This window comes from Carcharodon carcharias, chromosome 25 (genome assembly GCF_017639515.1).
Source record: "Carcharodon carcharias isolate sCarCar2 chromosome 25, sCarCar2.pri, whole genome shotgun sequence".
Classification (NCBI taxonomy): Eukaryota; Metazoa; Chordata; class Chondrichthyes; order Lamniformes; family Lamnidae; genus Carcharodon; species Carcharodon carcharias.
Genome location: NC_054491.1, coordinates 664,858 through 685,110, shown reverse-complemented (window position 1 = coordinate 685,110; position 20,253 = coordinate 664,858). Strand labels below are relative to the sequence as shown.

At 41.0% G+C, this 20,253-nt stretch overlaps 2 protein-coding genes across 2 annotated transcripts in view; one reads left to right on the top strand and one right to left on the bottom strand.

Moving 5' to 3' along the window:
- Positions 1–20,253, top strand: part of LOC121269612 (galactosylgalactosylxylosylprotein 3-beta-glucuronosyltransferase 1-like) — a 189,376-nt gene that overhangs the window by 152,370 nt on the left and 16,753 nt on the right. The window contains exons 2-3 of the mRNA XM_041174325.1: positions 9,577–9,719; positions 14,648–15,162. Coding sequence (XP_041030259.1) covers positions 9,608–9,719; positions 14,648–15,162 — 627 coding nt within the window. The 5' untranslated portion in view covers positions 9,577–9,607. The remainder of the gene's footprint in view (positions 1–9,576; positions 9,720–14,647; positions 15,163–20,253) is intronic.
- LOC121269611 (beta-galactosidase-1-like protein 2) overlaps positions 8,428–20,253 on the bottom strand; it is a 106,460-nt gene continuing 94,634 nt past the window's right edge. The window contains exon 19 of the mRNA XM_041174322.1: positions 8,428–9,837. Within this exon, the coding sequence (XP_041030256.1) occupies positions 9,766–9,837 (72 nt within the window). The 3' untranslated portion in view covers positions 8,428–9,765. The remainder of the gene's footprint in view (positions 9,838–20,253) is intronic.

Here is a 20,253-nt window from a genome sequence, read left to right as displayed (position 1 = left end):
CTTGCATAGCCGTTAAAAGCTCAAGGTAGCATTAAAAATCCTGCAAAAAAGTAAAAAATGAAGACAAGATTTCCAACCCTCAATTGGAAGGCAACAGATATCCTATCTGAGTTTATTGCATTCGAACAACGTGTCGAGCTGTGTTTTCTGGACCTCGATATTTCTGAAGTAGATAACAAGCCATTAAAACTAAAATTGCTACAAGCAACAAAGGCCTCCACAGACTGAACATGTCAGGTCTGTCCTACGAGCATCTGAATCAGACATGAAGGACTGAATGGCCTCTTTCTGTACTGTAACTATTCCATGATTCTAGAGTCAATACTTATTGCTAACTTTGGCAGCCATCCAAAAATGTTATTATGGCAAAGTGCATGTTGCAGAATGGGTGCTTTTCTTGATTTGGTGAGTGATCCGTATGCAATCTGTATTTGATGAGAGAGGCCATGGTATATCAGAGTGCTGTCGTGAGAGGAGAGACCATTCATTCTGCTCATGAGGACGCAAAAAATTAATGCTTTCTTTATCCAGTTCATTTTGGTGCTGATGCTATATTCAGAATGTGACTTGCCTGCCCTTCCACCCTAGCCCTTCAAATATTTATCCAATTTCTTTTGGAAAGTTACAGCTGAATCTGAATTCACTGTCCTTTCTAGCAGTGCATTACAGTTCATGGGCGGGATTTTCCACACCCGCCGGCTGCCAGGACCTTCCGGACCCACCACAGGTCAATGGGCTTCTGGCTGGGGCACCGCTTTGCCCGCAGAGGGTCCCACCCACCACAGGGCTGGAAAATCCTGGTCCTTGCTTCACTGAGCAAAAACATGCTCCTCATTTCACCCCTGGTTCTTTTGCCAATTACCTTAAAAAATAGAGATTTATGCACATGCCCAATAAAATAAAACTAGAAAAGAGCATTAGTGAATTCTTAACATAAATTATAATATTATTCAGGGGCTTTAATGAACCCTTACACAATTCCCCAAGCCCCATCTCACCCATATTACTGCTGAGGGCCCTCAAAAGATCAGCCTCAAGGTCTAAATAAGATTTGTAAAATGAAAAAAAGCAAAAAAATGGCAGAGACATTGACTAATTTCTGAGTCATTACAGTCAATCTTCTTGAGAGAACAGGCAAGTAAAATATTCAGGTGTGAACCCCTGTACAGTGAGATCATTGTGAAAAATTCATTCATAATTCCCAGAAGAAATACATAGGCAGAATTTTGCCCTTGGCGTGCGGGATCGGTGGGGGTGGTCAGGAAGTCGACCGCTGCCCGCGATCCACAACGCACCGCGATTTTATGCAAGCGGGCCAATTAAGGCCTGCCCAGCGTGATACGCAAGTGGCAACGCTGAGGGGTGGGAGGAGTGTGAGCAGGCCTAGCGCGCATTTCACACATGAGGATGCAAAAAATTAATGCTTTCTTTATCCAGAAAGAATGAAAGAGCACTGAATAATCTCCCTGAGGGTGATGAAGAAAATATTGAGGACATTATTAAGCATCAGAAAAATTTAATAAAACATGTCCCCTCTGTCACATGAGCAGGGACATGTTTTTAATTTAAAAAATAAACTTTTTATTTCACGGGTATTTGCTTTTGGAAATCTCATCCTGTCTGTGGATGAGGTTTCCAAAAAAATGCAAAGGCCGCTTGGCCTTTTCGCCTCCCAGTCAACTGTTGTGTTAAACGGCTAGTGAAAAATTCAGGGCTATTGATAACTCAATGGCCTTAGTAGGCCTTTTAATTGCTGGCAGGCTAGCTGATGGCTCTGGAACACGCCCACCAACCAAAATATTGCAAGACTAAGTGTTGACATTGGCACGCTCGGTCGACGCCAACGCCCATCATTTCACATTTGGGGTTGGGTTGGGCGTGCACCCACCCGCCCAGCTAAATTCTGTCCTATATATTTTTTCAGTGACCATACTCTCTCCCTGAAAAATTATGCAGAATAATATTTTAAGGCCTCAATAATAGTGGCTGGATTTTTACAAGTACAACGTTAAAAAGATTTGTGAGGAAAAGATTCAGAGAGAGAGGCTTAGAAAGTGACTTATGCCCAAGTTGGTTCTCATGAGACAACAGGATGTGACTGGCATGTTGGAGATGTCAACCTCATCACATCGGGCAGGACTTTGGGTGTGAAGAAGAGGAAAGTCGATTGGCAGGGTTACTGGCACTCAGCTAGTGAGGCCAGGACTGGGGAGAGACTGGGATGTGCCAGAGAATTTGGGGATGTAACCTTTTTTCAATTACCTTTTTTGTGGCAGCCTCCAATGGTTTGGTACTGTGGTCACATGCAATCCAATATAGACAAGGCCCTTGGTTTAGCTTAAAATGGGCCTAGCACTGTTTTCAGCTACGTTCCTGAATGATGTTGAGGGGCCCTTACTAACTTGACAAGCGTTGTTTCCCGGTGCAGAATGAGTGCATGCCAATTTGGACACTTCAGCCTCTGTTTTAACCCCCATAAAAAAGGCACAGTGCAATCCAATTTCTAAGCCAACATATTCAAGGAAACTTTGTACCAATATTGTAGTTATAAGTTATAAGAGAGAACAATTGGCGAGAATTGTGAGGGTGATTAACAGAATGACTGATTGATTCAATGATGAATCAATGACATTTCAAGATTCATGGTTCACTGATTGAAGATTGCTGAGCTGAATTTTAGAATATATTACACAGTTTGCTGTGTATGGTTGAAAAGCATCAAAGCAAACAAGAACTAATTTGATATTTTGAAACGTGATAGGAATAATCCTATTATAGTTTTAAAAATGTCTCCACATTAAACCTGCAGTATATTGCTTCGCTGTGGCCTGTCATATACAGAATGATTCGACTCTTACACAGACGAAATATGATAAAATGCAAGTGAAAGTTGGCAATTTGAGAAAGGAAGAATCAGTGTTGGGTACCAATGTGCATTTGTGCAGGTGTATAAATTAACATTGATGCAAAAAAACTTTTATGGAAATTTTGTCTCGGTACAGTTGTGCCATTAGAAAACTGGGAAATAGCCAATGCTATTCCACATCGAACAAACAATGTGCAGGGAATGATAGGTCTGTTGCATTTGCCTGAGGGAGGTATGCTTGGCACTTCTGTGCACTGCCACAAGCCTGTTTGTAATATTGATTGCTGAGGTTGTTTTAATTTTGATTCAAAGTCTGTTATTTAATTTTATGCAGCGATGTGATACACATGTACATGGTTGTTACTGATAAGTGTGCTGAACTAGCAGTTCATTGGCTACAACACAAATTGTTAATTAATGCTTTGTAGGCCACCATCAACAGTAATGTGTAGGGTTTCAAATTTCCGGTCAGCTCTCAATATTTTCTCAGATTCAGCATTTCTGGTCACTCCCGTAAATGGCTCCCATGTGGCTTACAATGACACTTTACCTTTCCTGCCTAATATCTAGTCATAAAATAGCATGACCCAACAACAACTTGAATTTATGTAGCACCATTAACATAATAAAAATATCAACACTTCACAGAAGTGTAAACAGGCAAAATTTGATACCGATCCTCAGGCAATGGACTACTTTACACTTCCTTGTGTAACTTTACTGCTATTTTCTGCTACAGATAAGTTTTAGACATGGAGTGATACAAATGGTCGTAAGTCCATGATTGACACTAGTATCAATCCTTTTGACTCATTTGACGTCAGTGTGTATCGCTGAAAGTCTCCCCTGCAAAAAGTGCTGGTGTCACCTCCAGGAAGCACGGGCCATTGTTTAAAGACTACACGCGCTGTCGTAATGGAAAGCCCTAGTGCATTTTTTATTTAGTTCTTTGGAAGTGCCAGCATTTCCATTAGTTTGGTCACAAAAAATGGCAAGGTTCAATGGAGTACATAATGAAGAAATTGGAACTCTTTGAATTGTTTGTTGTGTTTACTTGGGAGAAGGTGCCTCTTTCTGGGTGGATTTTTATGTGACACAAGAATGTTGCTATGGCGAATAGTACAGCTAATGCTTTTAGCCAAAGTTACGTAAAGAGTCAATTTTGGCAGGATGAAAAGTAATATGCTATTATTTGCTTCATATGCAGGCAAGTTAAGTGTGGCTGCATAACCCAATTTTAGCTCACAAGCCACAGAAAGGATTTGCTTATGGGAATCACAGCTTTGGACAAAATTCCTGCAGAGGCCATTTCATCAGGCACTGTTTGGCTGAACTATTCTGTTGACTGCTGAAAATTACATGAACTAATGGACGATTAAGGAAAGAAAGTTACTCTCTTAAGAGGTTTCCTTTGAGTATCATAGAGTTCCAGCCTATGTTCTAGTTCACTCCAGTTCCTAGTCTCAAGCGATAAATGTACATTTGAATAAAATGACCCTTGGGGAGGAAGAGACAGAATTTCTCTGTGCACTGTATCTAATGAAGTAGTAAAATCACTTATATAAGAACTGAATTGTAATTGTATCGCAGAGTGTAAGGAGGAAATCTTACCCAGAGGAAAGGTAGCAATTTGAAATTGTGCTACTCCTGTTGTTTTAGAGAGGCAGTATCATTTCTGATCTGTGAGGGCTTCTGAGAATGAGGGAAGTTTGAGTTTGGACACCGAATGAGGAGAGGTTTAGGCTTGAACTGTGATGGCCTCAGTGATTGACAATCCCTCCAAAATTCACTGTTTAAATTTTTTAATGAGGGAGGGCTAACCTACAATGTGATTCATTGGGAGGAAGGGGGAGAGGTGAAATCAGGCAGCACAGCAGCTCTTAATGGACTACTACTCGCCCTTAAATCAGCGGTGTATAACTGATTGTTTGATTATTTTGTTTGATCTTGGTTTCTGGGGAATAGTGAAGCACGAACGTGGGGTTGAGATTGCAGTGGTAGAGTGGGGGGGGCGCTGGTGGGGTGGGGGGTGGGGGTGGGGGGGGTGGTGGGGTGGGGGGGTGGTTGGCGAAAGGTAAAATTACAAGTGTTCATATCAGTGGGAATCTTTTTCCTTTCATGGTCAGTGGGTGGCTTGATATGTTTGATGCTGAGTGAGTCTTCAAAAATGGATCTTAGAAGCTTGCTAATGGGGAAGCATCTACTTACAGCTAGTGGCAAGTCTGCTCTTTCCAATGGAATCCAGATTGAGTTAGAGTATCCCCTGGGCAGAAATTGTTTATAACTCTCCACCACCACTACAACAATAATGTGTAGTGTTTCAAATTTCCGGCCTGCTTTCGATATTTTCTCAGGTTCAGCATTTCCAGTCACTCCCATAAATGCTTCCCATGTCACTTACAATGAGACTTTACATTTACTGCTTAATTTCTTGTCATAAAATAGCATATGCTATCAACAGCAATTGCATTTATATAGCACCTTTAGCATAGTAATAATATCCAAAGGCACTTGACAGAAATGTAATCAGACAAAATTTGATACCAATCCACATAAGGAGGTGAGCTGACGCAGGGGCAGAGATGGCCTAAGGGTTAGCCAGGTCCATAACAATTAAGTCTTTTGTTAAATAAAATGGTTATTTATAAGCTCACATATGCGCCACTCTAATATTTTCAAAGACAGACTGATTCACACTTCAATGAGACAAGGCTAAACATAAGTCCGTGGAACCATACATCACTGAAGGAGGCCACTCAGCCCAATGTGCCTATGCCAGCTCTTTGGAAGCTAATGAATTAGCCTCCACATCCCGGCTCACTTCAAATTAACAATTAATTTGTTTGTTTTGCAATTCTTAAGTGAACATTTTTGCTGTATCCCATTGCACTTGACCCCTGAGAACAACAAGAAATACCATGCCACCATGTCCCTATTTGTAGGCTAAAGATCCACTTTTTCACTCAGCTATTTATCTGAATTTGACAGAGTCTATCTTAAGGAAATAGGACCTGGACTCAGTCTGGCTGCCTCTTTCTTGCAGCAAATCTCCTGGAACTGACACCAGGCCATGTGTTTATTGTACTTTGTTCCTCGCTGGACAGCAAACCTGCAGTTTGGCCCCTTATTCCCTCTCTGCCTCTGTGTTGGCCAATAGGGCTGCCAATTAAACTAGTTACTAGGCCTCCGGGTAGAGGCTCCCTTTGAAATTATCTCCTGTTGTTTCTCAAATTAATAACATCACTACAGCATAATGAGCAATGATAGCAGAGATAGCTCACACAATCTCTTATCCGGAATGAGTTAATGACTCAGTAGCACCACTCCATGTGCTGGTTCTTCTAGTTTTACATATATTCCAGGCTTCCTGTATAGAACATTTAACTACTTGAGAACAACATTTCAATTAAAAGTAATATTTTAATATAAATCAAACCAAGCCTTGTTTGTCTTTCCTGACAGTTATATCTTATTAGTATTATCCAATGTGCAATGAAGATTTACAAGGATGGGACCAGCACTGAGAGGTTCTAACTATCATGAAAGACTGAATGGGCTGACGCTCCTTTCTCGAGAAAAGGAAAATAGGTGTCTTTAGAATTATGAAGGTGTTTGATAAGGTAAATATAGAGAAACATAGCGAGATCAACACCAGTGAGTTATAAATATAAGGTAGTCACTAATAAATTCAATAAGAAATTCAAGAGAAACCAGAGAATGATTAGATTGTGGAACCACCTGGAGTAGTTGAGATAAAGATGCATTTAAAAGGAAGGTAGATAAATACATGAGGGTGAGAGAAATAGTAGGATATGATGATTGAGTTAGATAAATAAAGATGAGAGGTGGTTTGTGCAGAGAGTAAACAATGGCATTGCCTCAGTGGGCTAAATGGCCTGTTTCAGTAATAATAATAATTCTATGTTAGAGATCCTCCTGTGGTAAAAATGGTCAGAAATGACAAAATGTAGAATGGTCCCTATCGTCTGCCAGCTTTCTTGTAATCATTGCCCTTGTTTGTACCAGCAAAGATCAGACTCAATCATCAAACCATTCAACTTTGACTAAACTCTTCTGCCCATTGCTTCAATATTCAATCAACACAAAAAGTCTGCATTGCGTACCGTAACCATGGTAAACAGGATCTGTCTTGGAACATAATTTATCTCTTTAATACAGAGTGGAGCGACATGATATCGTGAAGCATGATTTATAAAATTAGATGATGTCAATTGAAATGAAAAGGTTGATTTTCTGACTTGGCACATCTGGTGGAGAGACTTGATTACAGCAAGAGAGCACATAAAACCAACATGATTGAGAACTAATAGGCACTACATATCTGAATTTGCAATACTCTCAGCAGGCACGACTCCCTGCCAGTTGCAGTGTTAAGAAAATGTACCTCGAAGTTTCACTTTAAAAGTACAAGGTGAATCTTCACAGTACAACAGAAATAGCATCTATTGCTGTATAGTTTGTGTAACAATCTTTGAGCTGGATTCCTGTTTTTGGCTTCTCCGGGAATTGAAAAAGAAATCTTGCTTTTATAACCAAAACATCCCCAGTGAGATGACAATCTCTCTTTAACACCTCAAAATTACTTTCTCATTAAATAAAGTCAAAGTCAATTAAAACCATCACTTGCAATGCACAGACTAATTATAGGGGAACCTTGTTATGGCAAAGCCTATCAAGTACACATCCCATGCAACAAACAATTTCTGTTGCCTTTGCTAAAGACAGTGGGAAGATTTCCATTTCAATAAGCTGATCAAAAACTGCTTCACCAATCCCCAGAGCTCATAATAATCCCATTTCAGTGTGACATAGCATGTAATATAATACATTTTCTATTAATTGGTGTCACTTTGTCTCCACTGCAGACCCAGATAAGTAAATGTGACACTACAGAGTGCTGCATTGTCAGAGGTGCATGAGATGTTAAACCAATCCCCCACCTACTTGTTTTGCAGACTCAGGTAACAATGAAAGACTCCATTAACTTCACTTCACTTAATAACACCACCAAAAAAAAGCCCCAGATGATACGAACATCAGAAAATAAGGAATAGGAGAAGGAGTTAACCATACTGCCTCATGAGCCTGCTCCACCACTCAGTCAGATTTGACTGACCTTCTTCCTCAGCCCACCTTTCCCCTATCTCTTGATTCTTTTAGCATCTGAATACTGAAGTGTTTGGCCATTCATGTTACGTTTGAGACTCTCACTGAGCTCAAGATGCTGTCATTTTTCCTTGCACAGAAATTTAAAGAGCCTGGAGAGAGCACAGGCATTGGAGCCCTTTCAGAGAATTATGACAGGAATGAAAGGCTGAGTGACCTCCTTCTGTTTTGTACATTCACTCACACTTATAATAACAACCACTAGAAAAGGAATGAGGGCAGTAGGTGAGCCAATCTTTCCTTGGCTCTGAACATATTCCAGAAAAGTTTTTCTAAAAACTGAATTGCTTTTGTCATTTTCATAGCACAACACTGTATAAAATTCTAATAATACTGACAGAGGTGTTAAAATCTTCTATTTTTGAGATGAATTGGTTGGGTTTAATTAAGCATGAGTTTTATTTTTCTTCATCAATCATTACAAATGAGATAGGATACAAGGTTACCACTGAGCTGGTGAAACAGTACATTGTTAATACAGTTTGCAGCACAGGCTAATCTCTGCACTCCAGTATATATCTCAGTGTCCAAGCTTTGCAGTTATAAACCTAGAATCCTGTACACATTATAAAATGCTACTTATTTTCAATAAATAGACTGTGAGAAAAGTCTACTTCTGCAGATGAGTAATGTGATTCCACAGAACAGTGGTGCTAGTGCCTGAGATCTGAGATTCTGACGCTGAGGAACAACACCCATGGAGACAGAAAGACGGGGTTAATGTTTTGGGTCAATGACCTTTTGTCAGGGCTCTATTAACTCTGTTTCTTCCTCAACCAAATCTGTCAGACCTACCGAGCTTTTCCAACATTTTCTGTTTTTATTTTAAAGTTCCAGCATCCACAATATTTTGCTTGTGTATTATGTTGCACATATTGTATATATGTTAGCTCACCTAAACAATCCGTAAAACCAACATTCAGGCACTCTTATTAAACCATTTATTTATAATCATGTCAAGAGAATCCAAGATTGAAAATTATGAGACATCATCGTCACCTAATACCTGAGAATAATACACCCAGAAAGCACAGACTCTCCTGAGTTAGAATACCTTGCCTGCATTGATTTATAGAGGTTGAGACTGCACCACCACTTCTTCCCACTAGCAGCCTCCCCACCTCCTTCCCAAGGAATTTTCTCCAAGTCAACACATCATTGAGGGGGCAAGAGAGCAACCATCTCCTAAAGCTTGTCACTGCTTCGCTGTACTGATCACTGGAAATGCCTGAAGTTGTTCTTTGAGCTCCCTTTAACCCAAACTCTCAGCTTACACAAGACAGCATAGCCGAAACCAATAATGCAACACATGGAAAGTGTGGGTGGAAGACTATGCCCCATCACCTTACTATGATTTGTCCCAAAACTAGTTAAACAACATCTTGCCACCCAGGAATACGCGCTGTTGTAATCAAAGTCTTCCATAAAAGAGTGTGTAAAGTCAGAATATCTTGTGTAGAACATTTTGAACTCTACTGTCTGTTGAATGTACTGTCGTTCTGACCTTATGGGGTTTGTGGTAGGTGATGAAGAAATGTAGGACCAACCCTGGAGATGCCGAAGAGACGAGACATCCTCGCAATTGTATTGATTGTTTTACCCTGGACTCTGCTTATTACAGTTTGGCACCAAAACACCATCTCGCCTCTGCTGGCCCTGAGAAAGGGTAAGTGATGACCAGGCTCACGGGCTCCCCAAAATGTTCATTGTTTTTAAAATAGTTCTTTAGAGAAACACGAAGAAAGATGCTCCATAATGTCCTTCAGATGTAGAAATCTCAGAACCTGAAAAATAGAAGTTGAAAGATGCAAAATGAGAAGGCAAACAGTTATAGTGTTCATATGACATCACAGAATCACAGTGCAGAAGAGGCCCTTCAGCCCATCGAGTCTGCACTGACACGTGAGAAACACCTGACATTCCTACCTAATCCCATTTACCAACACTTGGCCCATAACCTTGAATGTTATGACGTGCCAAGTGCTCAACCGGGTACTTTTTAAAGGATATGAGGCAACCTGCTTTCACCACCCTCCCAGGCAGCGCATTCCAGACTGTCACCACCCTCTGGGTAAAAAAGTTTTTCCTCACATTCCCCCTAAACCTCCTGCCCCTCACCTTGAACTTATGTCCCCTTGTGACTGAGGGGAACAGCTGCTCCCTATCCACCCTATCCATGCCCCTCATCCCTCTGTCTGTTATGTTAAAAGAGGCATTAACCACATATTGTAACCCATCCACTAAAATAGCATACAACGTAATGTTCTGCAAATGCTAATATTGCAATACCTTTTCTGGGTAATCAAGAGGTGTTAAATATCCATTATTTTTTGTTTAGATTAAAAATTGAAACAGTTGATGGAACATTTATAAACTGAAGCCATTATAGACATATTGTTGAATTTTGTATGGATTTTTTTCTAAAATAAACTTTTTCAGTTGTTCTGAATTATTTTCTTATACATAATCTAGTGGGTGGATTTTTGTCTCTACTGCCTGCCTGGTCATTAAGGAAATTTGGTCACATTCCACTAAAAGGATCCACTGAATTTTTCTTCTGCTTAAATTATTGTAAGGAAGATCAAACAGGTCCAGTAGGTGAGATCTTCCCAGCTGGACTTCCCTCTTTGTGCTCCATCCAAGATACAGAAAAGCTGAAAGTATCAAGCCATTGACAGGTTAATAAAATGAGGGATTGAGGTGAATATGAATAAGGAGGTACAATTGGAGAGTGAATGCAACTAAAGACATTGGAACATAAATAACAGATCATCAGTGTGCGACAGAGTTAATTAGAAAATTAATCAGAACCAGTCAAGTATTCACAACTGAAGAAAAGGGGACAGCAGTGTGGCCAAAACTCTGGTAGATGAAAGGGTATTAAAAAACACGGACAGGTGAAAAGGAGCCTGACCCATCATCCTGTCCTATACTGTCAGAAAGTGTGACTTCAGTTCAACATAATCCTCATCCCCTCCAAAAACCAGTGAATCTCCCAGGAGAAGCAAAATATCAGAGATAAAAAATCCTAGAAGAACTTAGGGAGTTGCGGCAAACGCCTGAGGGAACCCCTGTGGAAATCCCACCTCAGTGTTTTAGGTGAGACCAGACCGAGACTGTGAACAGGAACGGATTAGTATTTCCTAGTATTTATTTAATTATCTTGGAAATATTTTCTAACATTCCACTTGCTTTTGCAATAGTCTCACGGCATTGGTCATGAATCTTCAAAAACTCATGCACTGTAATACCCAGCTCTTTCTACCATTGGGCACCCAACTTTTTTTCTCATCTAAGGTCCTTACACCTGAACACAATTTTGTGCATCTGCAAATTTGTGAACAGTTCTCCTGATGCTGTCATCCAGATCATTGATAAAGATGGTGAAGAGCATCAGCCCTAATAATAATCATTGTGGGACTCCACTAATAACCAGCCTACACACAGAACACTACCATTGAGAAAGATTCTCTTCTCTCTTTGAGAATTCCACCAGTTCTTATCCAACCCAAAACCTGCCTGTTAATCCCATAGGACTCCACATTATTTAGTAGCTTTAAAGTAATGAAGACTATTCTGGCTTCTGAATATATGGGACCTATGCATTGCTTACAATGAATTTACAGATGCAATTAAATCTTACCTTCGTCCTGAGTGCAGTTTGTGCAATATCATGAGGTTTAAATAGCTGCACAACACTTTTTTGCAAAACATCCTTTGACTCTTCAGTTGCTGCTATTCGATGGTCTCGGTTACTCATGTTATACCTGTTTGATACGTGCATCAACATCCATTCATGAGTGCTCTGCCTGAAGACAGGTCCTTAGCTCATTGTCTGCTTATGTTTCATCCTGAACTACTTTCTTGGTAGGTTTTGTCAGTGGTGGTTTGCCATTGCCCTCCAATCTCGGGGCAGGGAGACAAGGCAGTTCCCAAATCTACCTCAGCCAGACTGGGTATCGAACCTGTACTATTGGCATTACCCTGAACCATATGCTAGCCAACTGAGCTAACCAGCCCCCACACAGAGATCCACATTCCGAATAAATAAAACATATTAATTCTTCAGTAAATGTCTGGTCTGGAGTTGTATGAAAAATAGTTAATTGCCCTACACAAAAACAGGTTGAAACTGCATAGCAATTGATTTTGCTGCCATGTGACTGTCACCTATTTTGCAATTTCCCTTGGGGATATTAATTATGTCATAGATATAACCAGAGTATTTAAAGTTTTGGTTAGCCTCTTGAATGGAGGTAACAATCAAATCTAATTTCTATCAATCTCTCTTCAAGTGTATTTTCTAAATGAATGTCTCTCCAATATTTGAATGTCAAGTATGAGGAATGGAAATTTTATAATGTGCATGAAGGAGCTTGCAGATGACATAAAAATTGGCAGTGCAATTGATAGCGAGGAGGGTTGCTAGGAAAATATCAATGGACTGGTCAGGCAGGTAGAAAAATGCCAAATGGAATTCAACCCAGAGAAGTATGAGGTGATGCATTTGGGGATGTCAGATAAGGCAAAAGATTACACAATAAAAGGAGGATGCTGAGAGGTATAGAGGAAGTGAGGGACCTTGGAGTGAATGTCCATAGATACCCAGGAGGTAGCAGGTTGATAAAGTGGTTAAGAATGCATATGGAATCCTCTCTTTTATTAGCCAATGCATAGAACATGAGAGCAGGGAGGTTATGCTGGAACTATATAAAATATTAGCTAGGCCACAAATTGAGTACTGTGTGCAGTTCAGGTAGCCTCATTACAGTAAGGATGTAATTGCACTAGAGAGTGTACCGAGGAGATTTACAAGGATGTTGCCAGGACTGGAAAATTGCAGCTATGAGGAAAGTTTGGGTAGCCTGGGGTTGTTCTACTTGGAACAGAGGAAGCTGAGGGGAGATTTGATTGAGATGTGCAGAATTGTGAGGGACCTGGAAGCAGTGGATGGGAAGGGCCTATTTATTTTAGCAGAGAGGTCAATGACTAAGGGGCATAGATTTAAAGTGATTGGTATAAGGATTAGAGGGGAGATGAGGATTTTTTTTTCACTCAAAGGTTGTAGAGGTCTGGAATTTGCCTGAAAGGGTAGTAAAGGCAGAAACCCTCAACTCATTTAAAAATTGTGGGGACCAAATGCTGGAAAGTAGGGTTAGGCTGGCTGGCTCGTATTTTGGTCGGTGCAGACAGGCTGGACCAAGTGGCCTCTTTCTCTGCCATAAACTTTCTTTGATTCTATGATCTGCATCTAAATCAGCCCTTCAACTGATAAAAGTATTACATTACCTTGGCCAATATTACATTGCTAGATAACAGACCTGCTCTGGTCAGTCACATTCCTCCAGGTTGGAAATGCACTTTGTATAAAGTCCCATTACCAGATGCCACATATGAGGTAAAATGTAGGAATTCATACTTGCCTGGGACAGTGTGCCTGAGCTATGAACCAATGGATGCTCCATGCATGCAGTTTGCATAATTGTCACAGAGCAGTTGATGCTTAATTGCAGACAAGCAGTGTTAGTGATGGAGGAGACGCAATATTATTTTGTATAATTATTTGAACACATATAGCAACTGTACAAATAATTGTAAAAAAAAACGTGTTAACTATCCTCTGTAAATGGGATACTCCATATATTTACACAAATTAAACGTGTCTGCTTTGACAGCAATGTGTTTTTCAGCCCTCCTTTTAATACATCCAGACCGTCCTTGATCAAGGAGGTGGAGGATTTAGTCTGAATGATGTCCTGTAATTATTTATAGGCTTTCACTACACAAAGCCAAGGTTGACTTGCCCTCATTGTTTTATCGCCTATTTCATTTGGTCTAGCCCTCTACCTTCAGTCAGTTCCTCCCATTGAGAGTGAAAATGAAGTCAGATATTAGCTAGATGCACAATTGTGATTGTGGATCCATGTCCCTGCACACTTTACCTTTTACACTTCTGAACTAGGAATGTATTGGACACATCATTGTGTGTGCCAGCTTGGCTCCGTTGGATCAGAAGGTTATGCCTTCAGTCCCGCACTGGTGCTTGAGCACATGAAGTGAGCTGACACTGCTGTGCGGTACAGACTGAGTGCTACACTGTCAGGGGTTCCAATCTCTGGATGAGTCAATAAGGCACTTTTCTAAAAAGCCCAATCTGATTGGTTTGGTTGATCTTAAACCTCCTATAGCATTATTAAAAGAAGAGCATCGAATTCTCCTGATGGGCAGGTCAATACCACTAAAGCAAAGTGCTATTCATTTAATTTCAATCATCTCTTTGTGCAGAATAGCTACAGCTATCAGTAGTTGCATTTCAAAAGTATTCCTTTGTAAACGTACTTTGATTTGTTTTGACCTGATAATATGCTACATAAATGCAAGTGTAATCACTATATATTATATTATATTGCACAGGCACACGATGCAATCAGCAGATGGAGTAATGTGGAGCGCCATCTAGTGATGGAGCCTGAGCTCTTCCTTACTGTTAGCAAAAGACAGAAGGCAATTACCAAGAAGAAATCAAGGCCAAAAATGTTTTCAGTCAGTGTAAAGTTTACAAAAACAGAACTAAGATTTGTCATTTTTTTTCAGATGATGGGAGTGAGAATGGCAACCACCGAGACCTTGGTCAGTCATCAGGCTCCAAGGAATATTGTCCATCAGATAAGGATATCGTGGAGGTGATCAGGACAGAGTATGTTTATACACGGCCTCCTCCCTGGTCAGATATCCTCCCCACAATTCATGTCATCACACCAACTTACAGCAGGCCTGTACAGAAGGCAGAACTGACGAGGGTTGCTAACACCTTACTTCACGTGCCCAACCTCCACTGGATAGTGGTGGAAGACGCACAGAGAAGAACAACACTGGTGACCCGACTCCTCAAGGAGACGGGCCTTAACTACACACACTTGAATGTAGAAACACCACGCAGTTACAAGTTGAGAGGGGATATTCGGGATCCTCGTTTCCCACGTGGAACAATGCAAAGAAACCTGGCACTGAGGTGGCTTCGGGAAATGTTCAATTTAAACAACACACAGCAAGGGATCGTATATTTTGCAGATGATGACAACACATACAGTTTAGAGTTGTTTGAAGAGGTGAGTTCAACCTTGTAACAATGAATAATGGCGATAAGAGTAGGTGACAGGTTTGTATCCTGAGTAATGGGTTCAGATGGTGGCTCAATCCATGACAGAAATGATTTTGTTCAGAATCATTATCTGAACCCTCAGTTTACAGACTTTAAAGACCTTTTATCTATGTTCTTGTGATAGTGGGCCAAGGATATCCATATTAGAATAATCATAAATGGTGTCTGGATAGATAGGATTGCTGGGCTGAATGGCCTTTGGTTAGTCAGAATCTCTTACATCCTCATGTAAAATGTATGTCATTTTTCATTTTTGCTATTTTTAGGGAAGTGTCCATTCCTTCTTATTGGAAATATGGAAAGAAGTATAACTAGGAGGCACAAACGCAAAATGACTGAAATGGCAGACAGCTCGAAGCGAGTTGCAAACATGAAATTTAATTGAGTACCTCAGATGATTATGATGCACCTGTTCCTTAAAGAATAACACATGAAATCCATGTACATGCTGGTTAGCCAGATCTTTCATGTCAACATCTCACTATATAAATAAGTATTTACATGTTTTACACGCTCACTCTTGCTCTTTGTTTGGCTAAGTGATGTATTCCACTGTGACCATTGTGATTCCCTGATGATAAGAGCAGCAATGGAAGGAGGAGTCACGTCTAAAGGAAGTGGGTAACTTGAGGTTTGAAAATGGAGCATGGTGCAGCTATTTTGTCTGATAACAAGGCATCAAGGTTAAAGAATCTTCAATAGGCTCCATTGAGGGCCGAAGAGGAAAGAGTCTTGCTATTCATTCTTCGCGTAAACCCTTGTTCAAACCCCATCCACAATACTGTGTTCAGTTTTAAGAACACCTCCAGAAGTATATATTGATCTTGGAGAGGGTTCAGTACAAATTCACCAGAATTACACAGGAAGCTCGAGGATTAAACTGTAATGACAGGTTACAGAAACTTAGCTCGTATTCACTGAGTAGAAGGTTGATGGGTGAGGGGATTGAGGTGTTTGAGATGTTAAAGAAACATTATGAAGCACTTTTTTACACAAAAGGTAGTAGAAAACTGAAATTCTACTCTCTCAAATTGGCTCCTATGACAACTGGAGCTTCTAAGACAGATCAATAAGATTTTGTTAGGTATAAGAGATATAAGAATAAGATATAAGATATAAGATATAAGATATAAGAATAAGAGATATAAGTATAAGAGATATAAGAGATATAAGATATAAGAGATATATTAGGTATAAGAGATATGGAATGAAAAGAACAAAATCCATTTTTGTAACAGCAGTGTGTAGTCTACATATAAGAACTTAAGAAATAGGAGAAGGAATAGGCCATTCAGCCCCTTAAGTCTGCCCCGCCATTCAACAAGATCATGGCTAATCTGCTCTATACGGTCATTATGGAAAAACCTGTGGGCCCACTGACTGAATGCCCTATTCCTGATCTGTACAGCCAGCACACAACGTTACATCAAATCAATCTTCTGAGTCCACCTTAAAATTCATTATCTGCCAGCTACATCTCTATTCGAATGTTAAAATCCCTTCAGTATATTTTCTGTGAAATAATTGTGCTTTGGCCCATTACAGATTACTTTTATTTTATGATGACATGCAGAAATATTTTGCCTCAAAATGACAGAACAGGTCAGCGATAATGTTGTGGGACCAGCTTTTACAAGTTCATCTATACTGTCAGTAGTACATGGACCATTATGCCTCAACTTGAAAAACAATGCCCAGTCCATTAGGATTGTAATAATATGTAATATAGCTTGCATAAATGCTTTGTAGCCCATAGTGCCAGTGTAATGATAAATATGGTAATGAGACAATGACAAATGAAAGATAATTCCCATCATTTGTGTTTCACTAATATTGCACTTAACATTGCATCTTTGATGGTTATTGTGCTCTTTTGAACATTATTAAGAGGCTGGTTATCAAAGCTTAAACTTTTGACTCTTCTAATTTATTATTTTGACAATATATGTTAATATAACATATTCAATAATATAAAAAATTCTCCACACCAACAAAATGGAGTCTCTTTGGGCTCCATTCTAACTTTGTGTAGGTGAATGGGTTTTGAGTAAGTTAAAATCTCACCCTTTATTTGCTAAACTAAATAACTAGCCTGTGAAACTCCAATCAGCTGCGTCAAGTTCTCGAGGCAGAATATCACTCAGGTAGTTAGAGTGAAAACTCTAGCAGAAAGCAAGAGCTGTAGTGTCTTTTGTTACATAGGCAAAGAGGGTAGTTTATTTATGCAAGCAAACTTCACAAACAGAAAGGGAAATGGATGACAGGTTTTGATGTTTTGAACTGAGGAGAGAATGCCACCTAGATCACATGGGGAACTTTCACCTCTTCTGTTGAGTAGAGCCAGGACAGATTCCTTTTAACGTAGCAGCTGAGAGATAGCAGAACTGCAATTGCTCTTGGGGACCATAGAGAAAAATGGGCAAAAGCGAGTCAGCAGCAGGTTTTACACTCTGCCTAATTTTATTTTCCACTAACTTTAATAGAAACAAAAAACAGGCAGGGTTTAAAACAGAATGTAAATGCACTATTGCCATTGTGTGCTAACACCAGTTTCACCCCCAGGCCATCTTACATTATGACTTTCACTCAGTGTTGTGTTGGAGTGTCAACCAATATTATGGCATCTTTGATGATTTGAACATTATTAAGAGGCTGATTATCAAAGCTTAAACTTTTGATTCTTCTAATTATTTTGACAATATATGTTAACATAGCATATTCAATAATATAAAGAATTCTCCACACCAACAAAATAGAATCTCTTTGGGCTCCATTTGGGCCCTCGCAGAGGCTGAGAGTCAACTCGCAGACAATTCCTCCTACCTCCCCCTGGACCACCACTGAACATCAAGCCATTGTTTCCAGGACTGTCACTGACCTCATCTCCTCTGGAGATCTTCCTTCCACAGCTTCCAACCTGATAGTCTCCCAACCTTGGATATCCCGCTTCTACCTCCTACCCAAAATCCACAAACAGGGCTGTACCAGCAGACCGAGCGTGACAGCCTGTTCCTGCCCCACAGAACTCATTTCTCATTATCTTGATTCCATTCTCTCTCCCCTTGTCCAGTCCCTTCCCACCTACATCTGTGATTCCTCTGACACCCTACATCATATCAACAATTTCCAGTTCCCTGGCCCCAACCACCTCCTCTTCACCATGGACGTCCAATCCCTCTACACCTCCATCCCCCACCAGGATGGTCTGAGGGCCCTTAGCTTCTTCCTCGAACAGAGGCCCGAACAATCCCCATCCACCACTACTCTCCTCCGTCTGGCTGAACTTGTTCTCACACTGAACAATTTCTCCTTCAACTCCTCTCACTTCCTCCAAATAAAAGGTGTGGCTATGGGTACCCACATGGGCCCCAGCTATGCCTGTCTTTTTATGGGGTATGTGGAACATTCCTTGTTCCAGTCCTACTCCGGCCCCCTCCCACAACTCTTACTCCAGTACATCGATGATTACTTCGGTGCTGCTTCATGCTCTCGTCGGGACTTGGAAAAATTTATTAATTTTGCTTCCAATCTCCACCCCTCCATCATTTTCACGTGGTCCATCTCTGACACTTCCCTTCCCTTCCTTGACCTCTCTGTCTCAATTTCTGGTGATAGACTGTCCACCAATATCCATTACAAGCCTACCGACTCCCACAGCTACCTCAACTACAGCTCCTCACACCCCGCATCCTGTAAGGACTCCATCCCATTCTCTCAGTTCCTTCACCTCCGTCGCATCTGTTCTGATGATGCATCTTTCAAAAACAGTTCCTCTGACATGTCCTCCTTCTTCCTTAACTGAGGTTTTCCACCCACCGTGGTTGACAGGGCCCTCAACCATGTCCTGCCCATGTCCTGAGCATCTGCCCTCACACCTTCTTCTCCCTCCCAGAAACACGATAGGGTCCCCCTTGTCCTCACTTATCACCCCACCAGCCTCCGCATTCAAAGGATCATCCTCCGCCATTTCGGCCAACTCCAGCATGATGCCACCACCAAACACATCTTCCCTTTACCCTCCCCAGCAGCATTCCACAGGGATTGTTCCCTCCGGGACACCCTGGTCCACTCCTCCATCACCCCCTACACCTCAACCCCCTCCCCCGGCACCTTCCCATGCAACCGCAGAAGGTGCAACACCTGCCCCTTTACTTCCCCTCTCCTCACCGTCCAAGGGCCCAAACACTCCTTTCAAGTGAAGCAGCATTTCACTTGCATTTCCCCCAATTTAGTCCACTGCATTTGTTGCTCCCAATGCGGTTTCCTCTACATTGGAGAGACCAAACGCAGACTGGGTGACCGCTTTGCAGAACACCTTTGGTCTGTCCGCAAGCATGACCCAGACCTCCCTGTCGCTTGCCATTTTAACACTCCACCCTGATCTCATGCCCACATGTCCATCCTTGGCTTGCTGCATTGTTCCAGTGAAGCTCAATGCAAATTGGAGGAACAGCACCTCATCTTCTGACTAGGCATTTTACAGCCTTCCAGACTGAATATTGAGTTCAACAATTTTAGATCATGAACTCTCTACTCTATCACCACCCCCTTTCTGTTTCCCCCCCCCCCCCACCTTTTTGTTCCAATAATTTATATAGATTTTTCTTTTCCCATCTACTTCCATTATTTTTAAATGTATTTCCATCCATTGTTTTATCTCTACCTTTTAGCCTTTTTTGATTCCTTCACCCCACCCCCACCAGGGCTATCTGTACCTTGCTCGTCCTGCTTTCTACCCTTAATTAGCACATTCCTTAGATAATATCACCACCTTCAACACCTCTTTGTCCTTTTGTCTGTGACATCTTTTGGTTAACTCCACCTATCACTGGCCCTTTATCCAGCTCTACCTGTCCCACCGCCACCACCACCACCCCCCCGCCGCCCTTAAACCAGCTTATATTTCACCTCTCTTCTATTTTTACTTAGTTCTGTTGAAGGGTCATGAGGACTCGAAACGTTAACTGTGTTCCTCTCCGCAGATGCTGCCAGACCTGCTGAGTTTTTCCAGGTATCTTTGTTTTTGTTTTTGTTTTGG